Source organism: Mus musculus, chromosome 6, assembly GCF_000001635.26.
Source record: "Mus musculus strain C57BL/6J chromosome 6, GRCm38.p6 C57BL/6J".
NCBI lineage: Eukaryota > Metazoa > Chordata > Mammalia > Rodentia > Muridae > Mus > Mus musculus.
Window position 1 is genome coordinate 4,695,760 of NC_000072.6, and position 13,984 is coordinate 4,709,743.

At 40.1% G+C, this 13,984-nt stretch overlaps 1 protein-coding gene across 14 annotated transcripts in view; it reads right to left on the reverse strand.

Annotated features, from left to right (window-relative positions):
* Sgce (sarcoglycan, epsilon) overlaps positions 1–13,984 on the reverse strand; it is a 72,855-nt gene that overhangs the window by 21,410 nt on the left and 37,461 nt on the right. For all 14 annotated transcript variants that reach the window (NM_001130189.1, NM_001130191.1, NM_011360.3 and 11 more), the window contains one exon: positions 11,315–11,513. In NM_001130189.1, coding sequence (NP_001123661.1) covers positions 11,315–11,513 — 199 coding nt within the window. The remainder of the gene's footprint in view (positions 1–11,314; positions 11,514–13,984) is intronic.

The following is a 13,984-nucleotide window of genomic DNA, read 5'->3' on the forward strand; positions in this document are numbered from 1 at the left end:
ATGATATTGCTGGAAGGTCCACGTAGACAAGCCTGAGAGTCACACACTCCAGGGCAGCCTGGTCACTGAGGATCCTGAACTTACGTGTTCTCATGGGCAGACCTGGCTAGGCTTCTTTGGGAAACAGGAGGATTTCCTGTTGTTGGCAGGAGAAGAGGGACACAAACAATTCTGGTCTTAAAAAGGCCTGCCTACAGGAGACACTAAGCAGGGGTTCAATGCTGGGATTAGTGTAAAAGTCCAGCAGACCTGGGAGAGAGACAATTAAATTCCCGACTTAATGGTCAACTGTTAATTATTGCCAGCTGTCAATTACCTAGAAGATGGGACTCTCAGGCCCAAGGCACAGGCTCACTTAAACCTGAGATCTACACCCAGAGCTGGAGAAACTCCCCCAGTCTCACATTTGAACTCTTCTGCAGTTCCTTTTACTCATTGTCAGTCCAATGAAAAATAAAAAATAAATAAATGGAGGCAGACATCACAGCGTGAGAAACACAGAGCACTCTCTGAACGAACGAGACAGCTGCACTTGCCAACGCAACCCAAGTTCCAAAACAAATCTTCAAGAATACTTAAAATATTTTGAGATAAATAAAAAGAATTCTGCAAATTTTCAAAAGTTTAGGACAACGGCCAAGGCAGTTCTTCGAGGACAATTTATAGTGCTGAATGTGTATATTAGAAAAGAGAAAGATACAGAATCAATCACATAAACTCTCACTTTAGGAGAGTTCATGGAGACAAACAGATAATCAGAGAATACTAAAATCAACTCCATACCCAAAATTTGATTGCACAGATGAAACTGAATAATTACAAAAGAGATCCATCTCCCATACTAGAAAAGGAAGGAAGGAAGGAAGCAAGAAAGAAAGAAAGAGAGAGAGAGAGAGAGAAAGAGAGAGAGAGAGAGAGAGAGAGAGAGAGAGAGAGAGAGAGAGAGAGAGAGAGAACGAACAAGCGAGCGAATGAACCTGTATAGACTTACAATCCAGAAAGAAAGAAAGCTAACCGGCAATCAGCCCTCAGTGGCAAAGAGCACAGTCACACACTGGGCTTCCCTCCACAATTCATAAACTAAAGCCAGTTTGCTGCAATTCAGAATAAGGCAGCCAGGGGAGCATTTTCTAGATGCTGCCTATAATCTAAACTTGCCAGGCTGAGGCAGGTGAACCACAACTGTACTCACTAGGTTGTAAGTTTTGAGTGTATTTGAAATCCAAACAAAATGAAAAACAAACAAACTGACTAACAGCCAGCAAACTGAACCCAAAAATGTTTAAAGAAAATTATAAAAGGTGGCCATGTACAATCTTTCCCATTTATGAAAATAAAACTAAAATTATCACATTAGTGAATTACCCAAGGAATGATGTTATTAATAGATTAAGAAATATCATTTGACAAGATCAAACATTCAGAAGTAATAAAATCACTTATAAATTAACAGTGGAGGGAGCTCCCTAATCTCTCAATGTGAACTTCTGTTAGAATCACAATAACTACTGTAAACAGTAAAAACAAAACACAACAGAAACAACCTCAGACAGTCCCCATTTCAACACAATAGTGGAAAGTTCTGCTCAAGGAAGTCAGAGAGTAAAAAGAATTTCAGTGCATGCTGAGATGAAAGAAATAAAAATATCTTTGTTCAAGAATGGTAAGATCCAAAATAGTGGACAAAATGTCTCTCTGAGCCAATGGTCCCTTATAGTAAGTTTACAGAATACAAAGGTTAATACACTGAAAACCAATTTTCTATATAGCAATGTAGACAAATCTTGAAACAAAAGTGGTATCCCATTGAGATCAGATATAACAAAAATAAGCTAAATATAAAGTTTTTAAAAGTGCATTCAAACTATAGATGAGAAAAAAAACCCATGAAAGAATCAAGAAAACAAAACTAACGGGGAGGAATGTTTTCTTTATCAAGAAGAAGACTCAGTATATAAAGTGATAGCTTTTTCCAAATTCATCCATAATGTCAATGAAATGCCAAGCCAAAGCCTGGTGATGTGTTCTGTGGATCTGGACAAATGGTTCTTAAGCTCAGGGAGAGACAAAAGACTCTGAATATCAGACACCATGCTGAAACAGAAGCGCGCAAAGTCAGGGACCTGAAACTATCGCACTTGCAACAAAGCTGTAGTAGTTAAAGCAGCTTCCGAGTGTGTAGGGACGGCCCTACAGAAGCACCATTAACTGATGTAACATGGGACAAATAGACTAATGTAAATTAATCTTTTCAACAGATGGTGATGGAACAAATGAATGTATACATTTTTTTAAAAAGTTCTACAACTGAGCCGTATGTACAAGGGTGACCTCAGAAGGAATGACAGAGCAAAGTACAAATCACAAGAAGGTAATGCAGAGAAGTACAAAATTATTTTCTAAAACAAGGCATTAACGGTGTAATTCATGAAATAAAGGAATTGATTTAAAAAGAGGGGGTAGAAAGGAGGAGCTTAGATTTTCTCCCATACTAAACAGACTGTCAAGCAAACTTTCCAGAGCCTGGGAGAAAATATTTGCAAATCCCCTATATCATAAAAAGCTGTTATCAAACATAAAACAATAATAAAACACAACTGACTTAAAGGTTTCTCAGGGCTGGGGGAGATAGCTCACTTGGTAGAGTGTGTGCCTGGCATTCCCAAGGCTGGGTTCCATCTCTAGCACCTCATAAACCTGGCTTGGCAAGAGACATCTGTAAGCCCAGTATCTGGGAAGTGGGAACAAGAGGATAGGATTCCACATTCCCAGCTAGTGAGTTCAAGACCAGTTTGAGACTGTCTCAAAATAAGGAAGAAAGCGAGGAAGGAAAGATAGAAGGAGGAGAACAAAAAAAGAAAGGAAGAAAGAAACAATGGATATTTTTTAAAGACATACTTTTTTAAAAGAGAAAAACCTTAATGGAGAACTGACCAAGATACAGTGAGCAAATGAAGATGAAAAGGTGTCCCACATCACATATTATTAGGGGGAAAATTGACTGAAGCATCACTGGGGGATCATAATGAATAAACACTGAAAAACAAGCAGCAGCCAGAACTTTTGTAACTAGCTGGAGTAACAAACTATGGCACAGCCAATTCAAAGACAGCTTGAGTTTTTCTTCCAGAGTTAAACACATTTTACCCTATGGCCCAGCTCTTAGCAAAAGAAGCCAGCACTTAGATCTACATAAAACTTGTACATATGTGAAGAAAGAACGCAGTCTCTCTATAATTTCTAAGTGCAATGTGTACATCTTTCAGTGGGTGAACAGGTAACTGTGGTATATCCAGAAAAGGAAATATTATTCAGCACACACATGAAATGGAAGGAGCTACCAAGAAAAAGACATTCAACTGCAAGTTACTAAGTGAAAGAATCCAGAAAGGCCACATGCAGTGTAATACCAACTGTCTGAGCCACATGACATCCCAGAGAAAGCTCACTGGGGAGAGGGTAAAGAGACGGCTGCTAGGGGCAGAGGAAAGGAAAGATGAAGAGATGCAACACAGATGGTTCTCAGGGCAGAGAAACCACTCTGTCTGATACACTAGAATGTGCATATGCCATGCTCATTTGTCCAAACCTATGACCCTATGTAAGCTATGGACTGTGGCTGAGGATGTCCTGTCCTGTCCACTCTGGCAAAAGGTAATGGGAATTGGGGGAGCTGCAAATGTGGGAATAGTGGCATACTCAGCATCTTTCTCGTTAATGTTGTTATGGAGTTAAAATTCCTCTACAATCAGTTTATTTAGAAATGCATACTGTGACTTAAATGCAAGAGTTCAAACTGTTAAGTCTAAGAAGAAAAACAGGCATAAATCCTTGTGGCCTTGGGTTAGCCAATGGTTCTTCTAGCTTTGACATCAAAAGCTCCAGCAGGGACAGGAAAAAACTAGATAAGCTGAGCTTTCTCAAAATTAAAACATTTCAGGCTTCAAAGAGCAACAGCAAGAAAGTAAAGATAAGTTACAAAGGGGTTATTTACAAATCACGTATCTGTTAAGTGACTTGCATCTAGAATATGTAAAGGACTCTCACATCATAAAAACACAAACAGCCCAGTTTAAAGAATGACCAAGGATCTGAACAGACATATCTCCAAAGAAGAGCTGCAAAAGAACTTTTCTTTTACATTGCACACAGAAAGTGTATGAAAAGATTCTCAGCACCCTTGATCACTGGTGAGAGAGATGTCAAATCCACAAGGAGATACCACTTAATTCCTGCTAGGAATCAGAAAGGAAGCCAAAAGCTGGTGCTGGAGAGAATGTAGAAGAATCTGCTGCTGGGAATGTGAAATAGCCCATGGCTTTGGGGAGGCAGCTTAACAGTTCCTCAAGAGGTTACATACAGGGTCACCAGATGATCTGGAAATTCTATTCCCATAGAGACGTCTAGGAGAAGTGAAAATAGATCTCTACACAAAATGTATAGCTGATGTTTAAAGCAGTAGCCTTTCTCATAGTAAAAAAGGTAACCCAAAAGGCCATATAACATTGTATCATTCACTAACCTAATAAGACAAAATGAAGTATTTTTTCTACAATATGGATGCAACTTGAAACCATTATGTTAAATGATGAAAAAGCCAGTTGAAATAACTTTTTTTTTTTTTTGTGGAACTCCTGAAAGAAAGATTAAGGTGAGGAAGCAGCTAAATAAGCTAGAGTTTGCCAAGAAGTTAGGTCGTTGGTAGTAAGTGGCTACTGATGTGTATGGGGTGCGGGTGCAGAGCTCTGAAATACTGGCCTGACCTGAGATGATGGCCTGACCTGTAGTATAATGATCATCTGTTCTGAATGGGTGAAATGGGTCTTATATGAATTCTACCTTAATAAAGATGCTATTTGCTTAGTTTTTTGAGACAGGATCGTATTCTTACAGTCTGGATTGGTGATAAACTCACTGTGTGGCTCAAACTCATGGCAATCCTCTAGTCTCAACCACCCAAGTGCCAAGATCAAAGATGTGAGCCACCACTCAGTGCTACTGTATTTTAAAGTGAAATAAATGAAAAATGTAATGTAAAAATTCAAAACTGTCAATGTAAGCATGATGTCCCGGCCACATTTGAGATGACAACTGTTCCAGAACTTTGTTTATTACATTAGGTCTTAAGTTTCATGTCCGGAACAATTTAAACAGCAACAACTCTATACCTTAGGGAAAGTAAGGAGGGAGCAATGCAGTAAATTAAAGATCAAAGTAAAAGATTCAGGACAGGAGCTGTAAGAAATCTCTGGGAAAGGCAAGTGTTCCACATATATTCTGTTTTTAAAAGTCACTTCAGCTTCACAAAACCAATTTCCATCTCCTTATTAACTGCCTGCCCAACACCATACATTTTTTTTCTTGATAGCTGCAAAGTATTTTCATAAACAGAGACGAATGAATGTGTTCCTCACCACTGCTAAGAGCCCTTTTGCTCAAACATGATAGTGATTTGCATTTATAATTAGTAAGTTTTTAGATTAATTCAGCTAAAGTTAATATAAATAAGCATAAGAAGTTTTGGTACTTTGAAATGTGTTTTTCTCTTAAATTATAAAAGCAATATAGGAAACTTGGAATATAAAAACTGAATTCATTTATATTACCAAGATAACCATTTTCATTTTCCAATGTACCTTGCAGAATATTTTTCAAATGCATATGTTTTAACGTAATTGCAATCATCTCTAAAATTTAATTTTGCATCCTGCTTCTCCACTTAATGCGTCATAAGCGCTTTCCACATTGTACTCTTTGCAATTATGGTTTTATGGCAATATAATTTTTTAAGTGCATATGATTTATTCTGCAATTATTTCAGAGTTGGACATGCAGTTGCTTCTAATTTTTTGATGTTATAAATAAGACTGTAAAGTCTATCTCTGTGTATATTCCTTACTGTTGCTGTCTAAAAAGAGCTGCCTAGAAGTGAAAACATTTTTATGGCCGTTACCACCATGCCAAGTTACTTTCATCCCTACAAGGACGAGCCATAAACTCCTCAAACTTGATATGTTCCGAGCTGAGCTCATCTTCACCCCTCCCCACCTCCACCTGTTGTGCCTTCCACCTCCTTCTCCTGGTGATTGGCAACCCCAGGTGCTCAAGCCTTGAACTCCGGCGCCATATCTTTGACTCTCCTTCTTCTCTCACAGCTCAATCCGTCATCAGTTGCTGACAGTTGCCCTGAAATAACTTGCAAACATATGTGTCACTCGGTCCCATCTCACTGCCACCACTTGAGTTTGAGTCACCAACAGTCGACCCCATGTAGGGTACAAGGCAGCAAACAGTCTTGCAATTGTTCTCAAACCTAGTCTCTGCCATTGCCCCCTGGCACCTCAGGTGCTGAGTGAGTAAGGGAGCAGATGGGCCCATGAACAGCATTTACCAGTTAAAAACACAGGCCGCAAATGCCATGCGAAGACGATGGAAGACAGTGGGCCTGTCTCAAAGGTCAACAGGTGGACTTGTTGATTCTTTTGTAGCAGAAGCACCTCTGGCCCCACTGGCTCTTCCTAATATATAATGCTGTATGAGAGCATAGCTAACAATAGCAACTGGACGCTGCATATGAAAAGTCTACGTCTCTTACCATGGTTTCCTTCTAGATATCTTTAGAACATACAATTAAAACAAAACTCTTATCAAGTAAAATGAAGAGAGTTGTTATCTTGAACCCAAATGGTCCTAAAAAGTTGAGATGGGCACATATTATCCACGAGAAAGCTCTGGATCATGGCTCCCAACCTTCCTAATGCTGTGACCCTTTAATCATATTCCCGGTGCTGTGCTGACCCCCAACCATAAGATTGTTTCGTTGCTTCCTCATAACGGTGATTTTGCTATCGCTATGAATTGTAATGTAAATATCTGAGATGCAGTATATCTGATGTGTGACCTCCAAGGAGGTCTCGACCTATAGGTTGAGAACCACTGCTCTGCAGGCCTAGAAAGTATAGTGCCTCGCCATGCCAGGAGCTCCTGTACACTGCAGAGAACTCTTCAGGTACACTTTTATTTTGTTTTTCCTTTGAGATAGGATAGGTTTGTTGAGGCACCTAAACATTTAATGTAAGGAATCATCAAACAAGAAAATAACTGTAGTCAACACGGTTTTCCCCAGCAACAGCAAGACAGCGATTACAATGAACATATGTTTTCTCCAGTTGTCCTACTCATGGGATACGTCTGACTCTTGAGCTTATGCCCAGAAGAGATGCCAACCAACTTGAGCATATATCCATGCACGCTACATGTCACTGAGGACTATGGGATTCTGGGAGATGTAGTAGCCACTCCGGTCTTGTCCCTTATCCCACTTCTCCCCTCTGTAAACAACTGTAATTAATTTTAGGATAACATGTAAAATTAAAGATTTATAAACAACTTATAAGATATAAACCAAATAACTAAGAAAAGCCCAGAATTTAAAAACAAAAAAACAATGGGATTAAAAATTCCATTTAACCTTGAGCTCTGAGTTTGCAGTGAATTTCTTCATATCAATTAAACATAGAAAACAACAAAAACAACAACAGTCAAAATATATAACTTTCTCACTACTGAAAGGAGAGGAGCGGTTAGCTCTTAGACCCTGACAATGCGCTAGCTCTGAATTCTCTGAGAATCGGTACGGAGTAAAAGAAGATCGAGGGAAGGGGGGAAGGAGCAGCCACGCTGGGTGGATTTCAGATGGCCCAACTTCCACATCTGATGCTCCTGAGCCACCTAAACTCTGCACAGCTCTCTCTACTAAACTCCACCTCGATTCCCTGCACACTACACGTGATAAGCCTAACACAGAAACTTTCCTGTCAACCCTTTCCTCCAGTGATCCCTTTGTTTCAGGACAATACCCACCCAACTTTCAGAGAATATGGTTCAGCTGTTGGCTGCTTCTAACATAACTTATCTCAATGTTAGGGAAGCAGAGACTCATGAATCCTAGGGCTCTATGTCCGGGCGCACACACTCACGCATGCACGCAGGCATGCTCTCACGGAGAAGGGGAAAGATGAGGACAATTTCAGAGCTGAGCACCTTGGCCCAGCATCATGACTGTCCATCACCACAGTGTGTGCCAGCACCAACTTACATTCTCTTCCTCAACTGCTCACTGAGCCTTTTGACACAGGCAAACCTCAGCCAGTTAGAATTGTATGAAATGGCTCAGAGAATAAATGAGAACAGCTTTTCTGCCACTGACTGAGGCTAGATCTGCACGCCTTGGTCACCAGAGGAAATAGGTTTGATAATCTCCTATGAAAAGCGAGCATTGTCTTTAATCCTCACACCCCATCATTCCCTTCATAGTCGCCATTTACACCACATCACTCAGCTGTGGTTGGCAGTTACAATATGAAACTAGCATGAAATATGACCCTGCTCTTCTTTCCACCAGCTTTATCTCACGCTAAATACATCTATGAGTTCTTAGCTCTTGGCTCTATGTCAGGAGCAAAAGCAGCACCGAGTCCATGCACAGTTGCCTTGGGGTCGCGAGTCTGGCAAGTGAAAATTAATCTTTTTGGAGGGTTCAGCCTTCCTTTGCAGAAGCTTATTCACTTTGAAGTAAATCTTTATCATTGTTTTCTGTTCGATTTAGAAGAAGCTTGAAAGCTGTCAGCGAGTGCTGTAGAGATGCGAAAATGCTCATCATGAAGAAGGAGCTGCCCAGTGGGCTCTACTGCCTGGCATTTAATGGCACTTTGGGCTGTAGATTGGCATAAAAGAGTCTTCTCCTATGAACGACTCTAAGCCACCTGTTGGCTATGTCACTACACATACCAAGCACAGAAAAGTAATATGTCATCAGTAGATTGTGGCTGCCATGAGCAAATATGTGTGTGTGTGTGTGTGTGTGTGTGTGTGTGTGTGTGTATTCACAAAGATCTTTATTTTTTTCCTTTAAATCTAAGCACGATTTATGTTACATATTAGGAGAAAACATTCATTAGTTTCTTAATAACTATTACCGAAGCGAACACATTATTTTTTTAAAATAAGATTATAGAAAAGTAATATCTGAAATTCCTTGGCTAAATCAGTCTTTCTCTGTTTATATTTTCTATATTTCATTTAGTATATTTAGAGCTCATAATTTTTTAAGGTGAAAGCAAAAATTATATTAAGTGAATTACATATATACACTATATATCATTTAAAAATGTAGTAAGTGCATTACGCATGCACAATAGACATCATTTAAAAGAGTATTAAATGCATTACAAAGATTCACTATATATCATTAAAGAGAAAGTCATAGCACTGAGAAAACTGTGGGATTTACTTGTAATAAGGCAACGTGGGTAAAGAGACTTGGTTATCACAACTTTATATGACAACTAAGGAAAATATACGAAACCATTCCTAGGGACACACTTTTCTCCTGCAATTTTAACTCAAATGGGACCTGATTTCCCTGGGGCGTGCATGGAGATACTGGAGGAACAGAGCTGGCATCAGGTACAATTTATAGAACACTATTTTAAAAAGACTTCTCCTATGCATACTTTGCAAAGGTTAAGGCTTAACGTTAAATTGAAGCTCATGGAAAGCATTTCAAGCTGGGCAGGGATCTGAGACAAGAGTCTAAATAAATGCCATGGGGAGGGAGGGCTCTCTCAAAGAGCTGACAGGTGCTGCAGACAGCTAGCTAATGACTGAACTCTCATCAAGGACTTAGAGGGCCAAGATTCTCTTCTTAATTTAGAGTCACATGCTCAGGCCCAGCTCAAATACTCAAAATCTCTAGAGGCTATCCAAGGCCAGAAGCCTATCTATCGTGTACATTTTAAATGATACTTTAGCAGTCATTCTCAGAGTGGGCATAGTTGAAAAGTTCTGCGTCGGGTTAGTGTTTGGGTGACGGAGATGCTTAATAGAATTAAGTTGAGCTCACATCTTAACATAAGAGTGTGCTCTACTGACTGGAGAAGGGGCTGGTGCTCACACTGTTGCTTCTAAATGCTCGCTGGCCGTTGTTTTAACAATCATCTTGGAACGTGTTAAGGAAACTGTTGAAAAGGGGGTGCATACTGGGAGAGTGTTTTCAGGGGACCCTCCCGCTCATCTTTTCCACGGTTATGCTTTTTAATTTACTTGGTGAGGAAGAGCTCCACGGGTGTAACTTCACAGTGAAAATTTAAGCTCTAGAGTTAAGTTTCATACAGAGAGCCAAACAGCACTTAGACAAGAGATAAGCCCACCACTTTCCTCAAAGCTCTCGTACGTGTGCTTGGTTGACTTCGAAATCCATCGCTATACCATTCAAGATAAAACTTAATTCTGCAATGTTAAGTTGAACTTCACAGTCCACTGCCTTCCTCCGCCCCTCTTCTGCCTACCCTCTCAGACTTTCATTTATGTGTATTTGGGATCTTTTCCGTTATTTCCAAACAAGTTCTCCATTAAGCTGCCCTGAAATCTGATTCTCACGAATCCAGTTATCCTGGTTAATTCTAGATATCACCTGCAAAGAAGTGTTACCAGGATTATGGGAGAAGGGAGAGTTAGGAGGGGGTATGTGCAGCAAACAGTGATTTATTCCACAGACTGCACTTTTGCAGGATTGAGTGAGAAGCAATTCTCCATCAGCCTACAGATAAGAAATTAGAGATGGAAGTTTGGTATGATACTGACACCGGTGCTTTCAATTCTCCCAACAGGAGTGTTTTTACTTACACAGGTCACACTCTGGCTTGAGAGTTGACATATCCATCTCTCTCTCATTTAACCACTTTCAGGAGCCTGAGAGAGAATGTCAGCTCCAGTGGTTCAGAGAAGGAAGTTGAGGCCTAGAGGGGTTCCACATTTGTGCAATGTCACCCAGCCTGTGAGTGACAAGGCCAAGCTTTTGGCTCCCGTGTCTCAGGCATGAGTTTCAAATGCACTTCGGCCATCAGCCACGGACACATGGTGGAAAGAATGTGAAAGGCGAAGAAATAGTTTCCTAGAATAAAGCTCGGGCAGGCAGAGTCCTCCAGCTGATAACTGGGCATCAATTTCCTTTGAAATGCATGGCCCTAAATAATCAGCTTGTCTCCAAAGGTACAAAAGGCTTAGTGCTATAATTTATGGTGTCGGTTCTGATCTACAATTAGATTCACAGGACCCTAGTACAGTGATTGAAGGAACTGTTGATACTATCTCTTTGTCAATATGGAAAATTGCTTATAAGTTCCTATCTCCACAATATCTATTTCTTATTAAAAAGAAAAATGCAATAGGCTATCTTCCATCTATAATAAGTTTGATAAAATCACCATACTTAAGAACCCCCATTTAAGGCGCAAGATGAAGGCTGTCTTACCCCTCCTTCATGTCATTAATAGGAAGCGGCACTCTGCCACCCCTATCCAGGGCTGACGTGATGTTTATGGCGTTGAGGCGCTCTGGCTGCCACACATTTTTTACAGCCCCGAGAAAGTCTCCAAGAACCTCGCTGGCCAACATTTCTTCCACATTCATATTTTTGATGAAGAATTCTGCTTGATATGGCAACGGGAATTCTAGTGTTGATGAAAAGAGATATGCAGATCTTTAATGAAGCAGTCTCTCTTAAAGAGAACACTTTGAGATGTGTTGAATGCTTTCATGGTCCTAGCAGGACACAGCAATACAGAACAACCAGATCACTGTGACCCCCAAATCATCTTTAAAAATTTTTGTCTGAGTGGGGCTGCATTGGTGCACACCCCTAATCCTGGTACTCAGGAGGCAGAGGCAGGAAGATCTCCGTGAGATCTTGGAAGCCAGCCTAGTCTACACAATGAGTTCCAGGTCAGCTAGAGGTACATAGTGTGACACCTCTCTCTCTCTCTCTCTCTCTCTCTCTCTCTCTCTCTCTCTCAGTATATATATATATATGTGTGTGTGTGTGTATACGCAATAAGTATGTCATCATCACCTATACCTAGGTGGTGCACATATAGGAGGATGTATGCAGGTCATATGTAAATATGATGCCATTTCATCTAGGGGATTTGAGGTTTTTCAGATTTGAGTAGCCAAAGGGATCTAGAAGCCAATTCCTGGTGGGTTTCCTTCCCAAAAATTTACACTAAAAATCTCCTTAATTTTTTTTAAATGTATATTTTAAATAAACCTAATATAAAATTCAGTTTTCTCAGGTGTTAATCTTGGGTTACTAACAATTTTTCTTATGATTTTTTTAAAATTAAAAATGTTTTCTTCTTATATAATACTATTTCTGCAATTATGAGTTACGTTAATAGCTATCTATGAAATAGAACCAATGAAGAGATTCATGTGGATTATAACAGCAGGAAAGTCACTGGGGGCTTGTATTTTCCCTTATACTTTCAGTGGAAAATTACCTTTGGAGACATTCAGAAACACACAGTAATTTGAATTTATTTCATCTAATTTTTCTTTAGAAAACCATGTCTATAACATGGTTATCATACTACAAACATATGGCAAAAACTTGTGAAATTTTAAACTGTTAGCCCGGATTCTAACATGAAAAGGTTGGTTATGTGAATACTTGTGAGCTCTAAGCAGACTTCATGCCTCTAGTACAATTACCTCGTGTACATCCTCTAATTGATTTCAACAAAACTCATGAATCTCTAAATTAATCTACTCTTGCTTCATACATGGAAGATAAAAATACATAAGCACCTCACATCTTCATGACCTCCCTTCTTGGAAGCGTCTTTGATATTAATGGACACTAGATACCAGAGATTTGGTGAGGGAGCCAACTCTGGCTGTAGGGTTTTCTCCAGAGCCCAGTAGCAGGTGGTGACCACTGCTAAAGACACAGCTCTGTGAGGTCCTACTCACAAACCTCTTCCTCTTCTCCAGCAGGCACTGATTTGGCTCAAGGTTTTATAAATTTATTCAACACACAGCCCATCTGTAGGCTTCTAAAATATGGACTCTTCATCCTCATTCTTGCAGGTAAATTTACAGTTTATACAAACACGTTTCCTTTTTACATACTATGGTACCTTAATGATGTGACACCTTTCCCATGCCTAGAAATAGTCACAGAAATGAATCATGAGGAACAAGAGTTTCTCAGTGGCAAATGAAATAATATTTTTAATCATAGAATATATAGTTTGGGATATATGACATGTTCTGTAATTTTTTTTCCTAAATGTTTTTACGATCAAGGTTCCAGAAGAACACAGAAAGCCTCCACCCCACCCAACCCATCTTATTCAATGCTACCACTGAACATAGACACTCTGTGGTTGTCCAGTCAACCACCCTTAGTGATCCCTTTCTGCAATCTACTACAAGGCCTGTGGTTGCAACCCCTCTGGGGCTCTAGGCTGTGGGGCTCGCCTGCTATCTACTGGGCCAAGAACTACTGCCAGGTCTCTCCAGAGTGAGTCACAGGAGCTTTCTAACTCTGGGGAAATCCCATACTTGCTATATTTGGAAATCAAAGAGGCCAAGAGAACAGTAGGCCAGTGGATTGGTGGCAGGCCTCTGAGGTGCTAAACCCAATTTAGGGATTCACTTTCTGTACTCTCCTTGAGCACCATGCTGTGTGAGGCTAGATGACTAATTTCCCATTAGGTCACTCAGAGTAGAAGAGAGCTGGCCTGGCCTGAAGAGCTGGGCTGCTGAGTATGATGATTCTGATTTACAACTTTGTTGTTCCTTTTTCTAAACCTTATCCAGGACAAGTAGCATGAGTGAAGGCCATGTTCAAAGATGTTCATTCTCAAATGCATATGAATCTTGTCTAGACTGACAAGGACAGATTCGTGACCTTTTTAGTTTTGTGGTTTTCATACTGTTTGGGGTCACTTAACCTTAAGTAGAAAGAAGTCGAACAGATCTGCCTGAAGTTCAAATAACTCTTCTCTTGCTCCCTTACTAACACAGCTTTGAACTACTTTGTGCAGGGAAACAATTACTAGTGTGTGCGACCCTCCAGCTGTGTAGTACTCATTCTTACATCAGGAACTGCATGAATATGGGTCTCCATGTGACAATA